Source organism: Oncorhynchus mykiss, chromosome 21 (genome assembly GCF_013265735.2).
Source record: "Oncorhynchus mykiss isolate Arlee chromosome 21, USDA_OmykA_1.1, whole genome shotgun sequence".
Lineage (NCBI taxonomy): Eukaryota > Metazoa > Chordata > Actinopteri > Salmoniformes > Salmonidae > Oncorhynchus > Oncorhynchus mykiss.
This window is the reverse complement of record NC_048585.1, coordinates 5,140,445-5,164,645: the sequence shown is the minus strand read 5'-3', so window position 1 is coordinate 5,164,645 and position 24,201 is coordinate 5,140,445. Positions and strand designations below refer to the sequence as shown.

Below are 24,201 nucleotides of genomic sequence, written 5' to 3'. Positions count from 1 at the left end.
ATGGTTGATGTGTTAGTAGTATGAGAGAACAATAGATCAACAACATGGTTGATGTGTTAGTAGTATGAGAGAACAATAGATCAACAACATGGTTGATGTGTTAGTAGTATGAGAGAACAATGGATCAACAACATGGTTGATGTGTTAGTAGTATGAGGAGAACAATAGATCAACAACATGGTTGATGTGTTAGTAGTATGAGAGAACAATGGATCAACAACATGGTTGATGTGTTAGTAGTATGAGGAGAACAATAGATCAACAACATGGTTGATGTGTTAGTAGTATGAGAGAACAATAGATCAACAACATGGTTGATGTGTTAGTAGTATGAGAGAACAATAGATCAACAACATGGTTGATGTGTTAGTAGTATGAGGAGAACAGTAGATCAACAACATGGTTGATGTGTTAGTAGTATGAGAGAACAATAGATCAACAACATGGTTGATGTGTTAGTAGTATGAGAGAACAATAGATCAACAACATGGTTGATGTGTTAGTAGTATGAGAGAACAGTAGATCAACAACATGGTTGATGTGTTAGTAGTATGAGGAGAACAATAGATCAACAACATGGTTGATGTGTTAGTAGTATGAGAGAACAATGGATCAACAACATGGTTGATGTGTTAGTAGTATGAGAGAACAATGGATCAACAACATGGAGGATGTGTTAGTAGTATGAGAGAACAGTAGATCAACAACATGGTTGATGTGTTAGTAGTATGAGAGAACAATGGATCAACAACATGGTTGATGTGAGGATGTGTTAGTAGTATGAGAGAACAATAGATCAACAACATGGTTGATGTGAGGATGTGTTAGTAGTATGAGAGAACAATAGATCAACAACATGGTTGATGTGTTAGTAGTATGAGGAGAACAATAGATCAACAACATGGTTGATGTGTTAGTAGTATGAGAGAACAGTAGATCAACAACATGGAGGATGTGTTAGTAGTATGAGGAGAACAATGGATCAACAACATGGTTGATGTGTTAGTAGTATGAGAGAACAATAGATCAACAACATGGTTGATGTGTTAGTAGTATGAGAGAACAATAGATCAACAACATGGTTGATGTGTTAGTAGTATGAGAGAAAGATAGATCAACAACATGGTTGATGTGTTAGTAGTATGAGAGAACAATAGATCAACAACATGGTTGATGTGTTAGTAGTATGAGAGAACAATAGATCAACAACATGGTTGATGTGTTAGTAGTATGAGGAGAACAATAGATCAACAACATGGTTGATGTGTTAGTAGTATGAGGAGAACAATGGATCAACAACATGGTTGATGTGTTAGTAGTATGAGAGAACAATGGATCAACAACATGGTTGATGTGTTAGTAGTATGAGGAGAACAATAGATCAACAACATGGTTGATGTGAGGATGTGTTAGTAGTATGAGAGAACAATAGATCAACAACATGGTTGATGTGTTAGTAGTATGAGAGAACAATAGATCAACAACATGGTTGATGTGTTAGTAGTATGAGAGAACAGTAGATCAACAACATGGTTGATGTGTTAGTAGTATGAGGAGAACAATAGATCAACAACATGGTTGATGTGTTAGTAGTATGAGGAGAACAATAGATCAACAACATGGTTGATGTGTTAGTAGTATGAGAGAACAGTAGATCAACAACATGGTTGATGTGTTAGTAGTATGAGAGAACAGTAGATCAACAACATGGTTGATGTGAGGATGTGTTAGTAGTATGAGGAGAACAATGGATCAACAACATGGTTGATGTGTTAGTAGTATGAGAGAACAATAGATCAACAACATGGTTGATGTGTTAGTAGTATGAGAGAACAGTAGATCAACAACATGGTTGATGTGAGGATGTGTTAGTAGTATGAGGAGAACAATAGATCAACAACATGGTTGATGTGAGGATGTGTTAGTAGTATGAGAGAACAATAGATCAACAACATGGTTGATGTGTTAGTAGTATGAGAGAACAATGGATCAACAACATGGTTGATGTGTTAGTAGTATGAGAGAACAATGGATCAACAACATGGTTGATGTGTTAGTAGTATGAGGAGAACAATAGATCAACAACATGGTTGATGTGTTAGTAGTATGAGAGAACAATAGATCAACAACATGGTTGATGTGTTAGTAGTATGAGGAGAACAATAGATCAACAACATGGTTGATGTGTTAGTAGTATGAGAGAACAATAGATCAACAACATGGTTGATGTGAGGATGTGTTAGTAGTATGAGAGAACAATAGATCAACAACATGGTTGATGTGTTAGTAGTATGAGAGAACAATGGATCAACAACATGGTTGATGTGTTAGTAGTATGAGAGAACAATAGATCAACAACATGGTTGATGTGTTAGTAGTATGAGAGAACAATAGATCAACAACATGGTTGATGTGTTAGTAGTATGAGGAGAACAGTAGTTCAACAACATGGTTGATGTGTTAGTAGTATGAGAGAACAATGGATCAACAACATGGTTGATGTGTTAGTAGTATGAGAGAACAATGGATCAACAACATGGTTGATGTGTTAGTAGTATGAGAGAACAATAGATCAACAACATGGTTGATGTGTTAGTAGTATGAGAGAACAATAGATCAACAACATGGTTGATGTGTTAGTAGTATGAGAGAACAATGGATCAACAACATGGTTGATGTGTTAGTAGTATGAGAGAACAATAGATCAACAACATGGTTGATGTGTTAGTAGTATGAGAGAACAGTAGATCAACAACATGGTTGATGTGTTAGTAGTATGAGAGAACAATAGATCAACAACATGGTTGATGTGTTAGTAGTATGAGAGAACAATAGATCAACAACATGGTTGATGTGTTAGTAGTATGAGAGAACAATAGATCAACAACATGGTTGATGTGTTAGTAGTATGAGGAGAACAGTAGATCAACAACATGGTTGATGTGAGGATGTGTTAGTAGTATGAGAGAACAATGGATCAACAACATGGTTGATGTGTTAGTAGTATGAGAGAACAATGGATCAACAACATGGTTGATGTGTTAGTAGTATGAGAGAACAATAGATCAACAACATGGTTGATGTGTTAGTAGTATGAGAGAACAATAGATCAACAACATGGTTGATGTGTTAGTAGTATGAGAGAACAATAGATCAACAACATGGTTGATGTGTTAGTAGTATGAGGAGAACAGTAGATCAACAACATGGTTGATGTGAGGATGTGTTAGTAGTATGAGAGAACAATAGATCAACAACATGGTTGATGTGTTAGTAGTATGAGGAGAACAATGGATCAACAACATGGTTGATGTGTTAGTAGTATGAGAGAACAATAGATCAACAACATGGTTGATGTGTTAGTAGTATGAGAGAACAATAGATCAACAACATGGTTGATGTGAGGATGTGTTAGTAGTATGAGAGAACAATGGATCAACATGGTTGATGTGTTAGTAGTATGAGAGAACAATAGATCAACAACATGGTTGATGTGTTAGTAGTATGAGGAGAACAATGGATCAACAACATGGTTGATGTGAGGATGTGTTAGTAGTATGAGAGAACAGTAGATCAACAACATGGTTGATGTGTTAGTAGTATGAGGAGAACAATGGATCAACATGGTTGATGTGTTAGTAGTATGAGAGAACAATAGATCAACAACATGGTTGATGTGTTAGTAGTATGAGGAGAACAATAGATCAACAACATGGTTGATGTGAGGATGTGTTAGTAGTATGAGAGAACAGTAGATCAACAACATGGTTGATGTGTTAGTAGTATGAGGAGAACAGTAGATCAACAACATGGTTGATGTGTTAGTAGTATGAGGAGAACAATAGATCAACAACATGGTTGATGTGTTAGTAGTATGAGGAGAACAATAGATCAACAACATGGTTGATGTGTTAGTAGTATGAGGAGAACAGTAGATCAACAACATGGTTGATGTGTTAGTAGTATGAGAGAACAATAGATCAACAACATGGTTGATGTGTTAGTAGTATGAGAGAACAATAGATCAACAACATGGTTGATGTGTTAGTAGTATGAGAGAACAACAGATCAACAACATGGTTGATGTGTTAGTAGTATGAGAGAACAATAGATCAACAACATGGTTGATGTGTTAGTAGTATGAGAGAACAATGGATCAACAACATGGTTGATGTGTTAGTAGTATGAGAGAACAATAGATCAACAACATGGTTGATGTGTTAGTAGTATGAGAGAACAATGGATCAACAACATGGTTGATGTGTTAGTAGTATGAGGAGAACAATGGATCAACAACATGGTTGATGTGTTAGTAGTATGAGAGAACAGTAGATCAACAACATGGTTGATGTGTTAGTAGTATGAGAGAACAATAGATCAACAACATGGTTGATGTGTTAGTAGTATGAGAGAACAATGGATCAACAACATGGTTGATGTGTTAGTAGTATGAGAGAACAATAGATCAACAACATGGTTGATGTGTTAGTAGTATGAGAGAACAGTAGATCAACAACATGGTTGATGTGTTAGTAGTATGAGAGAACAATAGATCAACAACATGGTTGATGTGTTAGTAGTATGAGAGAACAATGGATCAACAACATGGTTGATGTGTTAGTAGTATGAGAGAACAATAGATCAACAACATGGTTGATGTGTTAGTAGTATGAGAGAACAATAGATCAACAACATGGTTGATGTGTTAGTAGTATGAGAGAACAATGGATCAACAACATGGTTGATGTGTTAGTAGTATGAGAGAACAATAGATCAACAACATGGTTGATGTGTTAGTAGTATGAGAGAACAATAGATCAACAACATGGTTGATGTGTTAGTAGTATGAGAGAACAATAGATCAACAACATGGTTGATGTGTTAGTAGTATGAGAGAACAATGGATCAACAACATGGAGGATGTGTTAGTAGTATGAGAGAACAATGGATCAACAACATGGTTGATGTGTTAGTAGTATGAGGAGAACAATGGATCAACAACATGGTTGATGTGTTAGTAGTATGAGAGAACAATGGATCAACAACATGGTTGATGTGAGGATGTGTTAGTAGTATGAGAGAACAATGGATCAACAACATGGAGGATGTGTTAGTAGTATGAGAGAACAATAGATCAACAACATGGTTGATGTGAGGATGTGTTAGTAGTATGAGAGAACAATGGATCAACAACATGGAGGATGTGTTAGTAGTATGAGAGAACAATAGATCAACAACATGGAGGATGTGTTAGTAGTATGAGAGAACAGTAGATCAACAACATGGTTGATGTGTTAGTAGTATGAGAGAACAATGGATCAACAACATGGTTGATGTGTTAGTAGTATGAGAGAACAATGGATCAACAACATGGAGGATGTGTTAGTAGTATGAGAGAACAATGGATCAACAACATGGTTGATGTGTTAGTAGTATGAGAGAACAATGGATCAACAACATGGAGGATGTGTTAGTAGTATGAGAGAACAATGGATCAACAACATGGAGGATGTGTTAGTAGTATGAGAGAACAATAGATCAACAACATGGTTGATGTGTTAGTAGTATGAGAGAACAATAGATCAACAACATGGTTGATGTGTTAGTAGTATGAGAGAACAATAGATCAACAACATGGTTGATGTGTTAGTAGTATGAGAGAACAATGGATCAACAACATGGTTGATGTGTTAGTAGTATGAGAGAACAATAGATCAACAACATGGTTGATGTGTTAGTAGTATGAGAGAACAGTAGATCAACAACATGGTTGATGTGAGGATGTGTTAGTAGTATGAGAGAACAATGGATCAACAACATGGTTGATGTGTTAGTAGTATGAGAGAACAATGGATCAACAACATGGAGGATGTGTTAGTAGTATGAGAGAACAATGGATCAACAACATGGTTGATGTGTTAGTAGTATGAGGAGAACAATAGATCAACAACATGGAGGATGTGTTAGTAGTATGAGAGAACAATGGATCAACAACATGGTTGATGTGTTAGTAGTATGAGAGAACAATAGATCAACAACATGGTTGATGTGTTAGTAGTATGAGAGAACAATAGATCAACAACATGGTTGATGTGTTAGTAGTATGAGAGAACAATAGATCAACAACATGGTTGATGTGAGGATGTGTTAGTAGTATGAGAGAACAATAGATCAACAACATGGTTGATGTGTTAGTAGTATGAGAGAACAATAGATCAACAACATGGTTGATGTGTTAGTAGTATGAGAGAACAGTAGATCAACAACATGGTTGATGTGTTAGTAGTATGAGGAGAACAATAGATCAACAACATGGTTGATGTGTTAGTAGTATGAGAGAACAATAGATCAACAACATGGTTGATGTGTTAGTAGTATGAGAGAACAATGGATCAACAACATGGAGGATGTGTTAGTAGTATGAGAGAACAGTAGATCAACAACATGGTTGATGTGAGGATGTGTTAGTAGTATGAGAGAACAATAGATCAACAACATGGTTGATGTGTTAGTAGTATGAGAGAACAGTAGATCAACAACATGGTTGATGTGTTAGTAGTATGAGAGAACAATAGATCAACAACATGGTTGATGTGTTAGTAGTATGAGAGAACAATAGATCAACAACATGGTTGATGTGAGGATGTGTTAGTAGTATGAGAGAACAATGGATCAACAACATGGTTGATGTGTTAGTAGTATGAGAGAACAATAGATCAACAACATGGTTGATGTGAGGATGTGTTAGTAGTATGAGAGAACAATAGATCAACAACATGGTTGATGTGTTAGTAGTATGAGAGAACAGTAGATCAACAACATGGTTGATGTGTTAGTAGTATGAGGAGAACAGTAGATCAACAACATGGTTGATGTGTTAGTAGTATGAGAGAACAATGGATCAACAACATGGTTGATGTGTTAGTAGTATGAGGAGAACAGTAGATCAACAACATGGTTGATGTGTTAGTAGTATGAGAGAACAATGGATCAACAACATGGTTGATGTGTTAGTAGTATGAGGAGAACAATGGATCAACAACATGGTTGATGTGTTAGTAGTATGAGAGAACAATAGATCAACAACATGGTTGATGTGAGGATGTGTTAGTAGTATGAGAGAACAATAGATCAACAACATGGTTGATGTGAGGATGTGTTAGTAGTATGAGAGAACAATGGATCAACAACATGGAGGATGTGTTAGTAGTATGAGAGAACAATGGATCAACAACATGGTTGATGTGTTAGTAGTATGAGGAGAACAATAGATCAACAACATGGAGGATGTGTTAGTAGTATGAGAGAACAATGGATCAACAACATGGTTGATGTGTTAGTAGTATGAGAGAACAATAGATCAACAACATGGTTGATGTGTTAGTAGTATGAGAGAACAATAGATCAACAACATGGTTGATGTGTTAGTAGTATGAGGAGAACAGTAGATCAACAACATGGTTGATGTGTTAGTAGTATGAGAGAACAATAGATCAACAACATGGTTGATGTGAGGATGTGTTAGTAGTATGAGAGAACAATAGATCAACAACATGGTTGATGTGTTAGTAGTATGAGAGAACAATAGATCAACAACATGGTTGATGTGTTAGTAGTATGAGAGAACAGTAGATCAACAACATGGTTGATGTGTTAGTAGTATGAGGAGAACAATAGATCAACAACATGGTTGATGTGTTAGTAGTATGAGAGAACAATAGATCAACAACATGGTTGATGTGTTAGTAGTATGAGAGAACAATGGATCAACAACATGGAGGATGTGTTAGTAGTATGAGAGAACAGTAGATCAACAACATGGTTGATGTGAGGATGTGTTAGTAGTATGAGAGAACAATAGATCAACAACATGGTTGATGTGTTAGTAGTATGAGAGAACAGTAGATCAACAACATGGTTGATGTGTTAGTAGTATGAGAGAACAATAGATCAACAACATGGTTGATGTGTTAGTAGTATGAGAGAACAATGGATCAACAACATGGTTGATGTGTTAGTAGTATGAGAGAACAATAGATCAACAACATGGTTGATGTGTTAGTAGTATGAGAGAACAATAGATCAACAACATGGTTGATGTGTTAGTAGTATGAGAGAACAATAGATCAACAACATGGTTGATGTGAGGATGTGTTAGTAGTATGAGAGAACAATAGATCAACAACATGGTTGATGTGTTAGTAGTATGAGAGAACAATAGATCAACAACATGGTTGATGTGAGGATGTGTTAGTAGTATGAGAGAACAATGGATCAACAACATGGTTGATGTGTTAGTAGTATGAGAGAACAATAGATCAACAACATGGTTGATGTGAGGATGTGTTAGTAGTATGAGAGAACAATAGATCAACAACATGGTTGATGTGTTAGTAGTATGAGAGAACAGTAGATCAACAACATGGTTGATGTGTTAGTAGTATGAGGAGAACAGTAGATCAACAACATGGTTGATGTGTTAGTAGTATGAGGAGAACAATAGATCAACAACATGGTTGATGTGTTAGTAGTATGAGAGAACAATAGATCAACAACATGGTTGATGTGAGGATGTGTTAGTAGTATGAGAGAACAATAGATCAACAACATGGTTGATGTGAGGATGTGTTAGTAGTATGAGAGAACAGTAGATCAACAACATGGTTGATGTGTTAGTAGTATGAGAGAACAATAGATCAACAACATGGTTGATGTGTTAGTAGTATGAGAGAACAATGGATCAACAACATGGTTGATGTGTTAGTAGTATGAGGAGAACAGTAGATCAACAACATGGTTGATGTGTTAGTAGTATGAGAGAACAATGGATCAACAACATGGTTGATGTGTTAGTAGTATGAGGAGAACAATGGATCAACAACATGGTTGATGTGTTAGTAGTATGAGAGAACAATAGATCAACAACATGGTTGATGTGAGGATGTGTTAGTAGTATGAGAGAACAATAGATCAACAACATGGTTGATGTGAGGATGTGTTAGTAGTATGAGAGAACAATAGATCAACAACATGGTTGATGTGTTAGTAGTATGAGAGAACAATAGATCAACAACATGGTTGATGTGTTAGTAGTATGAGAGAACAGTAGATCAACAACATGGTTGATGTGTTAGTAGTATGAGGAGAACAATAGATCAACAACATGGTTGATGTGTTAGTAGTATGAGAGAACAATAGATCAACAACATGGTTGATGTGTTAGTAGTATGAGAGAACAATAGATCAACAACATGGTTGATGTGTTAGTAGTATGAGAGAACAATGGATCAACAACATGGTTGATGTGTTAGTAGTATGAGAGAACAATGGATCAACAACATGGTTGATGTGTTAGTAGTATGAGAGAACAATGGATCAACAACATGGTTGATGTGAGGATGTGTTAGTAGTATGAGAGAACAGTGGATCAACAACATGGTTGATGTGTTAGTAGTATGAGAGAACAATAGATCAACAACATGGTTGATGTGTTAGTAGTATGAGAGAACAATGGATCAACAACATGGTTGATGTGTTAGTAGTATGAGGAGAACAATAGATCAACAACATGGTTGATGTGTTAGTAGTATGAGGAGAACAATGGATCAACAACATGGTTGATGTGTTAGTAGTATGAGAGAACAATAGATCAACAACATGGTTGATGTGAGGATGTGTTAGTAGTATGAGAGAACAATGGATCAACAACATGGTTGATGTGTTAGTAGTATGAGAGAACAATAGATCAACAACATGGTTGATGTGTTAGTAGTATGAGAGAACAATAGATCAACAACATGGTTGATGTGTTAGTAGTATGAGAGAACAATGGATCAACAACATGGTTGATGTGTTAGTAGTATGAGGAGAACAATAGATCAACAACATGGTTGATGTGTTAGTAGTATGAGGAGAACAATGGATCAACAACATGGTTGATGTGTTAGTAGTATGAGAGAACAATAGATCAACAACATGGTTGATGTGTTAGTAGTATGAGGAGAACAGTAGATCAACAACATGGTTGATGTGTTAGTAGAATGAGAGAACAATGGATCAACAACATGGTTGATGTGTTAGTAGTATGAGGAGAACAGTAGATCAACAACATGGTTGATGTGTTAGTAGTATGAGAGAACAATGGATCAACAACATGGTTGATGTGTTAGTAGTATGAGGAGAACAATGGATCAACAACATGGTTGATGTGTTAGTAGTATGAGAGAACAATAGATCAACAACATGGTTGATGTGAGGATGTGTTAGTAGTATGAGAGAACAATAGATCAACAACATGGTTGATGTGTTAGTAGTATGAGAGAACAGTAGATCAACAACATGGTTGATGTGTTAGTAGTATGAGGAGAACAGTAGATCAACAACATGGTTGATGTGTTAGTAGAATGAGAGAACAATGGATCAACAACATGGTTGATGTGTTAGTAGTATGAGGAGAACAGTAGATCAACAACATGGTTGATGTGTTAGTAGTATGAGAGAACAATGGATCAACAACATGGTTGATGTGTTAGTAGTATGAGGAGAACAATGGATCAACAACATGGTTGATGTGTTAGTAGTATGAGAGAACAATAGATCAACAACATGGTTGATGTGAGGATGTGTTAGTAGTATGAGAGAACAATAGATCAACAACATGGTTGATGTGTTAGTAGTATGAGAGAACAATGGATCAACAACATGGTTGATGTGTTAGTAGTATGAGGAGAACAATGGATCAACAACATGGTTGATGTGTTAGTAGTATGAGAGAACAATAGATCAACAACATGGTTGATGTGAGGATGTGTTAGTAGTATGAGAGAACAATAGATCAACAACATGGTTGATGTGAGGATGTGTTAGTAGTATGAGAGAACAATAGATCAACAACATGGTTGATGTGTTAGTAGTATGAGAGAACAATAGATCAACAACATGGTTGATGTGTTAGTAGTACGAGAGAACAGTAGATCAACAACATGGTTGATGTGTTAGTAGTATGAGGAGAACAATAGATCAACAACATGGTTGATGTGTTAGTAGTATGAGAGAACAATAGATCAACAACATGGTTGATGTGTTAGTAGTATGAGAGAACAATGGATCAACAACATGGTTGATGTGAGGATGTGTTAGTAGTATGAGAGAACAGTGGATCAACAACATGGTTGATGTGTTAGTAGTATGAGAGAACAATAGATCAACAACATGGTTGATGTGTTAGTAGTATGAGAGAACAATGGATCAACAACATGGTTGATGTGTTAGTAGTATGAGGAGAACAATGGATCAACAACATGGTTGATGTGTTAGTAGTATGAGAGAACAGTAGATCAACAACATGGTTGATGTGTTAGTAGTATGAGGAGAACAATGGATCAACAACATGGTTGATGTGTTAGTAGTATGAGGAGAACAGTAGATCAACAACATGGTTGATGTGTTAGTAGTATGAGGAGAACAATGGATCAACAACATGGTTGATGTGTTAGTAGTATGAGAGAACAATGGATCAACAACATGGTTGATGTGAGGATGTGTTAGTAGTATGAGGAGAACAATGGATCAACAACATGGTTGATGTGTTAGTAGTATGAGGAGAACAGTAGATCAACAACATGGTTGATGTGTTAGTAGTATGAGGAGAACAATGGATCAACAACATGGTTGATGTGTTAGTAGTATGAGAGAACAATAGATCAACAACATGGTTGATGTGAGGATGTGTTAGTAGTATGAGAGAACAATGGATCAACAACATGGTTGATGTGTTAGTAGTATGAGAGAACAATAGATCAACAACATGGTTGATGTGTTAGTAGTATGAGAGAACAATAGATCAACAACATGGTTGATGTGTTAGTAGTATGAGAGAACAATGGATCAACAACATGGTTGATGTGTTAGTAGTATGAGGAGAACAATAGATCAACAACATGGTTGATGTGTTAGTAGTATGAGGAGAACAATGGATCAACAACATGGTTGATGTGTTAGTAGTATGAGAGAACAATAGATCAACAACATGGTTGATGTGAGGATGTGTTAGTAGTATGAGAGAACAATAGATCAACAACATGGTTGATGTGTTAGTAGTATGAGAGAACAGTAGATCAACAACATGGTTGATGTGTTAGTAGTATGAGGAGAACAGTAGATCAACAACATGGTTGATGTGTTAGTAGTATGAGAGAACAATGGATCAACAACATGGTTGATGTGTTAGTAGTATGAGGAGAACAGTAGATCAACAACATGGTTGATGTGTTAGTAGTATGAGAGAACAATGGATCAACAACATGGTTGATGTGTTAGTAGTATGAGGAGAACAATGGATCAACAACATGGTTGATGTGTTAGTAGTATGAGAGAACAATAGATCAACAACATGGTTGATGTGAGGATGTGTTAGTAGTATGAGAGAACAATAGATCAACAACATGGTTGATGTGAGGATGTGTTAGTAGTATGAGAGAACAATAGATCAACAACATGGTTGATGTGTTAGTAGTATGAGGAGAACAATAGATCAACAACATGGTTGATGTGTTAGTAGTATGAGAGAACAATAGATCAACAACATGGTTGATGTGTTAGTAGTATGAGAGAACAATAGATCAACAACATGGTTGATGTGTTAGTAGTATGAGAGAACAATGGATCAACAACATGGTTGATGTGAGGATGTGTTAGTAGTATGAGAGAACAGTGGATCAACAACATGGTTGATGTGTTAGTAGTATGAGAGAACAATAGATCAACAACATGGTTGATGTGTTAGTAGTATGAGAGAACAATGGATCAACAACATGGTTGATGTGTTAGTAGTATGAGGAGAACAATAGATCAACAACATGGTTGATGTGTTAGTAGTATGAGGAGAACAATGGATCAACAACATGGTTGATGTGTTAGTAGTATGAGAGAACAATAGATCAACAACATGGTTGATGTGAGGATGTGTTAGTAGTATGAGAGAACAATGGATCAACAACATGGTTGATGTGTTAGTAGTATGAGAGAACAATAGATCAACAACATGGTTGATGTGTTAGTAGTATGAGAGAACAATAGATCAACAACATGGTTGATGTGTTAGTAGTATGAGAGAACAATGGATCAACAACATGGTTGATGTGTTAGTAGTATGAGGAGAACAATAGATCAACAACATGGTTGATGTGTTAGTAGTATGAGGAGAACAATGGATCAACAACATGGTTGATGTGTTAGTAGTATGAGAGAACAATAGATCAACAACATGGTTGATGTGTTAGTAGTATGAGAGAACAATGGATCAACAACATGGTTGATGTGTTAGTAGTATGAGAGAACAATGGATCAACAACATGGTTGATGTGTTAGTAGTATGAGGAGAACAATGGATCAACAACATGGTTGATGTGTTAGTAGTATGAGGAGAACAATAGATCAACAACATGGTTGATGTGTTAGTAGTATGAGAGAACAATGGATCAACAACATGGTTGATGTGTTAGTAGTATGAGAGAACAGTAGATCAACAACATGGTTGATGTGTTAGTAGTGGAGGAGAACAATAGATCAACAACATGGTTGATGTGTTAGTAGTATGAGGAGAACAGTAGATCAACAACATGGTTGATGTGTTAGTAGTATGAGAGAACAATGGATCAACAACATGGTTGATGTGTTAGTAGTATGAGAGAACAATGGATCAACAACATGGTTGATGTGAGGATGTGTTAGTAGTATGAGGAGAACAGTAGATCAACAACATGGTTGATGTGTTAGTAGTATGAGAGAACAATGGATCAACAACATGGTTGATGTGAGGATGTGTTAGTAGTATGAGAGAACAATGGATCAACAACATGGTTGATGTGAGGATGTGTTAGTAGTATGAGAGAACAATGGATCAACAACATGGTTGATGTGTTAGTAGTATGAGGAGAACAATGGATCAACAACATGGTTGATGTGTTAGTAGTATGAGAGAACAATGGATCAACAACATGGTTGATGTGTTAGTAGTATGAGGAGAACAATAGATCAACAACATGGTTGATGTGTTAGTAGTATGAGAGAACAATGGATCAACAACATGGTTGATGTGTTAGTAGTATGAGAGAACAATGGATCAACAACATGGTTGATGTGTTAGTAGTATGAGAGAACAATAGATCAACAACATGGTTGATGTGTTAGTAGTATGAGAGAAAAGTAGATCAACAACATGGTTGATGTGAGGATGTGTTAGTAGTATGAGGAGAACAATAGATCAACAACATGGTTGATGTGTTAGTAGTATGAGGAGAACAATAGATCAACAACATGGTTGATGTGTTAGTAGTATGAGAGAACAGTAGATCAACAACATGGTTGATGTGTTAGTAGTATGAGAGAACAATAGATCAACAACATGGTTGAAGTGTTAGTAGTATGAGGAGAACAATAGATCAACAACATGGTTGATGTGTTAGTAGTATGAGGAGAACAATAGATCAACAACATGGTTGATGTGTTAGTAGTATGAGAGAACAATAGATCAACAACATGGTTGATGTGTTAGTAGTATGAGAGAACAATGGATCAACAACATGGTTGATGTGAGGATGTGTTAGTAGTATGAGAGAACAATAGATCAACAACATGGTTGATGTGTTAGTAGTATGAGGAGAACAATAGATCAACAACATGGTTGATGTGTTAGTAGTATGAGGAGAACAATAGATCAACAACATGGTTGATGTGTTAGTAGTATGAGAGAACAATAGATCAACAACATGGTTGATGTGTTAGTAGTATGAGGAGAACAGTAGATCAACAACATGGTTGATGTGTTAGTAGTATGAGAGAACAATAGATCAACAACATGGTTGATGTGTTAGTAGTATGAGGAGAACAATGGATCAACAACATGGTTGATGTGTTAGTAGTATGAGGAGAACAATGGATCAACAACATGGTTGATGTGTTAGTAGTATGAGGAGAACAGTAGATCAACAACATGGTTGATGTGTTAGTAGTATGAGAGAACAATGGATCAACAACATGGTTGATGTGTTAGTAGTATGAGGAGAACAATAGATCAACAACATGGTTGATGTGTTAGTAGTATGAGAGAACAATAGATCAACAACATGGTTGATGTGTTAGTAGTATGAGAGAACAATGGATCAACAACATGGTTGATGTGTTAGTAGTATGAGAGAACAATGGATCAACAACATGGTTGATGTGTTAGTAGTATGAGAGAACAATGGATCAACAACATGGTTGATGTGTTAGTAGTATGAGAGAACAATGGATCAACAACATGGTTGATGTGTTAGTAGTATGAGAGAACAATGGATCAACAACATGGTTGATGTGTTAGTAGTATGAGAGAACAATAGATCAACAACATGGTTGATGTGTTAGTAGTATGAGGAGAACAGTAGATCAACAACATGGTTGATGTGTTAGTAGTATGAGAGAACAATAGATCAACAACATGGTTGATGTGTTAGTAGTATGAGAGAACAATGGATCAACAACATGGTTGATGTGTTAGTAGTATGAGAGAACAGTAGATCAACAACATGGTTGATGTGAGGATGTGTTAGTAGTATGAGAGAACAGTAGATCAACAACATGGTTGATGTGTTAGTAGTATGAGAGAACAATGGATCAACAACATGGTTGATGTGTTAGTAGTATGAGGAGAACAGTAGATCAACAACATGGTTGATGTGTTAGTAGTATGAGGAGAACAGTAGATCAACAACATGGTTGATGTGTTAGTAGTATGAGGAGAACAGTAGATCAACAACATGGTTGATGTGTTAGTAGTATGAGAGAACAATGGATCAACAACATGGTTGATGTGTTAGTAGTATGAGAGAACAGTAGATCAACAACATGGTTGATGTGTTAGTAGTAAGAGAGAACAATAGATCAACAACATGGTTGATGTGTTAGTAGTATGAGAGAACAGTAGATCAACAACATGGTTGATGTGTTAGTAGTATGAGAGAACAGTAGATCAACAACATGGTTGATGTGTTAGTAGTATGAGGAGAACAATAGATCAACAACATGGAGGATGTGTTAGTAGTATGAGAGAACAATGGATCAACAACATGGTTGATGTGTTAGTAGTATGAGAGAACAGTAGATCAACAACATGGTTGATGTGTTAGTAGTATGAGAGAACAATGGATCAACAACATGGTTGATGTGTTAGTAGTATGAGAGAACAATAGATCAACAACATGGTTGATGTGTTAGTAGTATGAGAGAACAGTAGATCAACAACATGGTTGATGTGTTAGTAGTATGAGAGAACAATAGATCAACAACATGGTTGATGTGTTAGTAGTATGAGAGAACAGTAGATCAACAACATGGTTGATGTGTTAGTAGTATGAGAGAACAATAGATCAACAACATGGTTGATGTGTTAGTAGTATGAGAGAACAGTAGATCAACAACATGGTTGATGTGAGGATGTGTTAGTAGTATGAGAGAACAATAGATCAACAACATGGTTGATGTGTTAGTAGTATGAGAGAACAATGGATCAACAACATGGTTGATGTGTTAGTAGTATGAGAGAACAATAGATCAACAACATGGTTGATGTGAGGATGTGTTAGTAGTATGAGAGAACAATGGATCAACAACATGGTTGATGTGTTAGTAGTATGAGAGAACAATAGATCAACAACATGGTTGATGTGTTAGTAGTATGAGAGAACAATAGATCAACAACATGGTTGATGTGAGGATGTGTTAGTAGTATGAGAGAACAATGGATCAACAACATGGTTGATGTGTTAGTAGTATGAGAGAACAATAGATCAACAACATGGTTGATGTGTTAGTAGTATGAGAGAACAATAGATCAACAACATGGTTGATGTGTTAGTAGTATGAGAGAACAATGGATCAACAACATGGTTGATGTGGGGATGTGTTAGTAGTATGAGAGAACAGTAGATCAACAACATGGTTGATGTGTTAGTAGTATGAGAGAACAATAGATCAACAACATGGTTGATGTGTTAGTAGTATGAGAGAACAATAGATCAACAACATGGTTGATGTGTTAGTAGTATGAGAGAACAGTAGATCAACAACATGGTTGATGTGTTAGTAGTATGAGAGAACAATAGATCAACAACATGGTTGATGTGTTAGTAGTATGAGAGAACAGTAGATCAACAACATGGTTGATGTGTTAGTAGTATGAGAGAACAATAGATCAACAACATGGTTGATGTGTTAGTAGTATGAGAGAACAGTAGATCAACAACATGGTTGATGTGTTAGTAGTATGAGAGAACAGTAGATCAACAACATGGTTGATGTGTTAGTAGTATGAGAGAACAATGGATCAACAACATGGTTGATGTGTTAGTAGTATGAGAGAACAATAGATCAACAACATGGTTGATGTGTTAGTAGTATGAGAGAACAATAGATCAACAACATGGTTGATGTGTTAGTAGTATGAGAGAACAATAGATCAACAACATGGTTGATGTGTTAGTAGTATGAGAGAACAATAGATCAACAACATGGTTGATGTGTTAGTAGTATGAGGAGAACAATGGATCAACAACATGGTTGATGTGTTAGTAGTATGAGAGAACAATAGATCAACAACATGGTTAATGTGTTAGTAGTATGAGGAGAACAATAGATCAACAACATGGTTGATGTGTTAGTAGTATGAGAGAACAATGGATCAACAACATGGTTGATGTGAGGATGTGTTAGTAGTATGAGAGAACAGTAGATCAACAACATGGTTGATGTGTTAGTAGTATGAGAGAACAATAGATCAACAACATGGTTAATGTGTTAGTAGTATGAGAGAACAATAGATCAACAACATGGTTAATGTGTTAGTAGTATGAGAGAACAGTAGATCAACAACATGGTTGATGTGTTAGTAGTATGAGAGAACAATAGATCAACAACATGGTTGATGTGTTAGTAGTATGAGAGAACAATAGATCAACAACATGGTTAATGTGTTAGTAGTATGAGAGAACAATAGATCAACAACATGGTTAATGTGTTAGTAGTATGAGAGAACAGTAGATCAACAACATGGTTGATGTGTTAGTAGTATGAGAGAACAATAGATCAACAACATGGTTGATGTGTTAGTAGTATGAGGAGAACAATGGATCAACAACATGGTTGATGTGAGGATGTGTTAGTAGTATGAGAGAACAGTAGATCAACAACATGGTTGATGTGTTAGTAGTATGAGAGAACAATGGATCAACAACATGGTTGATGTGTTAGTAGTATGAGGAGAACAGTAGATCAACAACATGGTTGATGTGTTAGTAGTATGAGAGAACAGTAGATCAACAACATGGAGGATGTGTTAGTAGTATGAGGAGAACAATAGATCAACAACATGGTTGATGTGTTAGTAGTATGAGGAGAACAATAGATCAACAACATGGTTGATGTGTTAGTAGTATGAGGAGAACAATAGATCAACAACATGGTTGATGTGTTAGTAGTATGAGAGAACAATGGATCAACAACATGGTTGATGTGTTAGTAGTATGAGAGAACAATGGATCAACAACATGGTTGATGTGTTAGTAGTATGAGAGAACAATGGATCAACAACATGGTTGATGTGTTAGTAGTATGAGAGAACAATGGATCAACAACATGGTTGATGTGTTAGTAGTATGAGGAGAACAATAGATCAACAACATGGTTGATGTGTTAGTAGTATGAGAGAACAATAGATCAACAACATGGTTGATGTGTTAGTAGTATGAGAGAACAATAGATCAACAACATGGTTGATGTGAGGATGTGTTAGTAGTATGAGAGAACAGTAGATCAACAACATGGTTGATGTGTTAGTAGTATGAGAGAACAATAGATCAACAACATGGTTGATGTGAGGATGTGTTAGTAGTATGAGAGAACAATGGATCAACAACATGGTTGATGTGTTAGTAGTATGAGAGAACAATGGATCAACAACATGGTTGATGTGTTAGTAGTATGAGAGAACAGTAGATCAACAACATGGTTGATGTGTTAGTAGTATGAGAGAACAGTAGATCAACAACATGGTTGATGTGTTAGTAGTATGAGAGAACAATAGATCAACAACATGGTTGATGTGAGGATGTGTTAGTAGTATGAGAGAACAATAGATCAACAACATGGTTGATGTGTTAGTAGTATGAGAGAACAATAGATCAACAACATGGTTGATGTGTTAGTAGTATGAGAGAACAATAGATCAACAACATGGTTGATGTGTTAGTAGTATGAGAGAACAATAGATCAACAACATGGTTGATGTGTTAGTAGTATGAGAGAACAGTAGATCAACAACATGGTTGATGTGTTAGTAGTATGAGAGAACAATAGATCAACAACATGGTTGATGTGTTAGTAGTATGAGAGAACAATGGATCAACAACATGGTTGATGTGTTAGTAGTATGAGAGAACAATAGATCAACAACATGGTTGATGTGTTAGTAGTATGAGAGAACAATAGATCAACAACATGGTTGATGTGTTAGTAGTATGAGAGAACAGTAGATCAACAACATGGTTGATGTGTTAGTAGTATGAGGAGAACAATAGATCAACAACATGGTTGATGTGTTAGTAGTATGAGAGAACAATGGATCAACAACATGGTTGATGTGGGGATGTGTTAGTAGTATGAGAGAACAATAGATCAACAACATGGTTGATGTGAGGATGTGTTAGTAGTATGAGAGAACAATAGATCAACAACATGGTTGATGTGTTAGTAGTATGAGAGAACAATAGATCAACAACATGGTTGATGTGAGGATGTGTTAGTAGTATGAGAGAACAATAGATCAACAACATGGTTGATGTGGGGATGTGTTAGTAGTATGAGAGAACAATAGATCAACAACATGGTTGATGTGTTAGTAGTATGAGAGAACAGTAGATCAACAACATGGTTGATGTGTTAGTAGTATGAGAGAACAATAGATCAACAACATGGTTGATGTGAGGATGTGTTAGTAGTATGAGAGAACAATAGATCAACAACATGGTTGATGTGTTAGTAGTATGAGAGAACAATAGATCAACAACATGGTTGATGTGAGGATGTGTTAGTAGTATGAGAGAACAATAGATCAACAACATGGTTGATGTGGGGATGTGTTAGTAGTATGAGAGAACAATAGATCAACAACATGGTTGATGTGTTAGTAGTATGAGAGAACAGTAGATCAACAACATGGTTGATGTGTTAGTAGTATGAGAGAACAGTAGATCAACAACATGGTTGATGTGTTAGTAGTATGAGAGAACAATAGATCAACAACATGGTTGATGTGTTAGTAGTATGAGAGAACAATAGATCAACAACATGGTTGATGTGTTAGTAGTATGAGAGAACAATGGATCAACAACATGGTTGATGTGTTAGTAGTATGAGAGAACAATGGATCAACAACATGGTTGATGTGAGGATGTGTTAGTAGTATGAGAGAACAATGGATCAACAACATGGTTGATGTGTTAGTAGTATGAGAGAACAATGGATCAACAACATGGTTGATGTGTTAGTAGTATGAGAGAACAATGGATCAACAACATGGTTGATGTGAGGATGTGTTAGTAGTATGAGAGAACAATGGATCAACAACATGGTTGATGTGTTAGTAGTATGAGAGAACAATGGATCAACAACATGGTTGATGTGTTAGTAGTATGAGAGAACAATGGATCAACAACATGGTTGATGTGAGGATGTGTTAGTAGTATGAGAGAACAATGGATCAACAACATGGTTGATGTGTTAGTAGTATGAGAGAACAATAGATCAACAACATGGTTGATGTGTTAGTAGTATGAGAGAACAATAGATCAACAACATGGTTGATGTGTTAGTAGTATGAGGAGAACAATAGATCAACAACATGGTTGATGTGTTAGTAGTATGAGAGAACAGTAGATCAACAACATGGTTGATGTGTTAGTAGTATGAGGAGAACAGTAGTTCAACAACATGGTTGATGTGTTAGTAGTATGAGGAGAACAATAGATCAACAACATGGTTGATGTGTTAGTAGTATGAGAGAACAGTAGATCAACAACATGGTTGATGTGTTAGTAGTATGAGGAGAACAATAGATCAACAACATGGTTGATGTGAGGATGTGTTAGTAGTATGAGAGAACAATAGATCAACAACATGGTTGATGTGAGGATGTGTTAGTAGTATGAGAGAACAATAGATCAACAACATGGTTGATGTGAGGATGTGTTAGTAGTATGAGAGAACAATAGATCAACAACATGGTTGATGTGAGGATGTGTTAGTAGTATGAGAGAACAATAGATCAACAACATGGTTGATGTGAGGATGTGTTAGTAGTATGAGAGAACAATAGATCAACAACATGGTTGATGTGAGGATGTGTTAGTAGTATGAGAGAACAATAGATCAACAACATGGTTGATGTGTTAGTAGTATGAGAGAACAATAGATCAACAACATGGTTGATGTGTTAGTAGTATGAGAGAACAATAGATCAACAACATGGTTGATGTGTTAGTAGTATGAGGAGAACAATAGATCAACAACATGGTTGATGTGTTAGTAGTATGAGGAGAACAATAGATCAACAACATGGTTGATGTGGGGATGTGTTAGTAGTATGAGAGAACAGTAGATCAACAACATGGTTGATGTGTTAGTAGTATGAGAGAACAATGGATCAACAACATGGTTGATGTGTTAGTAGTATGAGAGAACAATGGATCAACAACATGGTTGATGTGTTAGTAGTGGAGGAGAACAACTATCTCACACAGGAAGCATTGATCTGTTTCACAGCCTTGTGTGTAACGTACCCAGGAACTTCCTCATGATGGCGTTGCTCTGTTTGAGGGCCTCAGCTCTCTGGGCGGGGTCAAACACCAGCCAATCAATCACATCGATCTTCCTCTGGTCCTCCTGGGGGGGTACAGGGTTAACATGACCTACAGGGTTAACATGATCACATGGTGTGTTTGTTTCTCCTTCGTGCCGCTGAGGTGACGGTGTCCAGTGTGTGTGTTTCATACCGCTGAGGTGCCAGTGTCCAGTGTGTGTGTTTCATACCGCTGAGGTGACGGTGTCCAGTGTGTGTGTGTTTCATACCGCTGAGGTGACGGTGTCCAGTGTGTGTGTGTTTCATACCGCTGAGGTGACGGTGTCCAGTGTGTGTGTGTTTCATACCGCTGAGGTGACGGTGTCCAGTGTGTGTGTGTTTCATACCGCTGAGGTGACGGTGTCCAGTGTGTGTGTTTCATACCGCTGAGGTGACGGTGTCCAGTGTGTGTGTTTCATACCGCTGAGGTGCCAGTGTCCAGTGTGTGTGTTTCATACCGCTGAGGTGACGGTGTCCAGTGTGTGTGTGTTTTATACCGCTGAGGTGACGGTGGCCAGTGTGTGTGTTTTATACCGCTGAGGTGACGGTGTCCAGTGTGTGTGTTTCATACCGCTGAGGTGCCAGTGTCCAGTGCAGGGGTGAGGTCATGATGAGCGAACTCCTCAGTGTCTCTCTCTCTGATGTTCTCCACCACCATCTTAGTGACTGCTGCCACGTCCAAACCTGGAAAGGACAGGACAGTTAGACACCTGTACCTGTAATAGACTGCTGTCACATCCTGACCACAACAGGACAGGACAGTTAGACACCTGTAATAGACTGCTGTCACATCCTGACCACAACAGGACAGTTAGACACCTGTACCTGTAATAGACTGCTGTCACATCCTGACCACAACAGGACAGTTAGACACCTGTAATAGACTGCTGTCACATCCTGACCACAACAGGACAGTTAGACACCTGTAATAGACTGCTGTCACATCCTGACCACAACAGGACAGTTAGACACCTGTAATAGACTGCTGTCACATCCTGACCACAACAGGACAGTTAGACACCTGTACCTGTAATAGACTGCTGTCACATCCTGACCACAACAGGACAGTTAGACACCTGTACCTGTAACAGACTGCTGTCACATCCTGACCACAACAGGACAGTTAGACACCTGTACCTGTAACAGACTGCTGTCACATCCTGACCACAACAGGACAGTTAGACTGCTGTCACATCCTGACCACAACAGGACAGTTAGACACCTGTAACAGACTGCTGTCACATCCTGACCACAACAGGACAGTTAGACACCTGTACCTTTAACAGACTACTGTCACATCCTGACCACAACAGGACAGTTAGACACCTGTAACAGACTGCTGTCACATCCTGACCACAACAGGACAGTTAGACACCTGTAACAGACTGCTGTCACATCCTGACCACAACAGGACAGTTAGACACCTGTACCTGTAACAGACTGCTGTCACATCCTGACCACAACAGGACAGTTAGACACCTGTACCTTTAACAGACAGCTGTCACATCCTGACCACAACAGGACAGTTAGACACCTGTACCTGTAATAGACTGCTGTCACATCCTGACCACAACAGGACAGTTAGACACCTGTACCTTTAACAGACAGCTGTCACATCCTGACCACAACAGGACAGTTAGACACCTGTACCTGTAATAGACTGCTGTCACATCCTGACCACAACAGGACAGGACAGTTAGACACCTGTACCTTTAAAATGTGCAATATGCTCCACCATTTCCTGGTTGCTAAAATTCAAATATTTAAGCCTCGGTGTGAGACACTGACCTGCCTCCCTGGCCAGCTCCAGACAGCGTTGTCTCTGCTCAGCCTCGGTGACCTCCTCCAGGAAGAGAGCGTACTGTGCGGTGGCCAGGTCTGGCGGCAGGTGACTGACATAGAAGGCTATCAGATCAACGTGCTTCTCCCTCATCAACAGAGAGATGTAGGCCTTCAGGACATCCACTGATACCTCCTCCTGATTGGGTGGGTGGGGGGAGGCACATGAGTGGCCGGATTAGAGGGGGGGGACATGAGTGGAGAGATATGTGGATTGTGTGAGGAATGGTTGATGTAGGTGTATGTAGGTATATGACAACAGAAGTGTGTTTCTCTCGCTCTGTGTGTTTACTACTGTACCTACATGTCCAGACTGAGGTAGAACAACACCAGGTGTGTGTGTGTGTGTGTGTGTGTGTGTACTACTGTACCTTGAGCTGCATGCCCAGGCTGCGGTAGAACAACACCAGGTGTGTGTGTGTGTGTGTGTGTGT

At 37.5% G+C, this 24,201-nt stretch overlaps 1 protein-coding gene across 1 annotated transcript in view; it reads right to left on the bottom strand.

The window, feature by feature from the left end:
* Positions 1–24,201, bottom strand: part of LOC110490690 (nuclear pore complex protein Nup107) — a 53,310-nt gene that overhangs the window by 8,784 nt on the left and 20,325 nt on the right. Inside the window, exons 19-21 of the mRNA XM_036956650.1 lie at positions 23,717–23,906; positions 22,500–22,612; positions 21,870–21,972 (exon numbers count right to left, since the gene is read on the bottom strand). Coding sequence (XP_036812545.1) covers positions 21,870–21,972; positions 22,500–22,612; positions 23,717–23,906 — 406 coding nt within the window. The remainder of the gene's footprint in view (positions 1–21,869; positions 21,973–22,499; positions 22,613–23,716; positions 23,907–24,201) is intronic.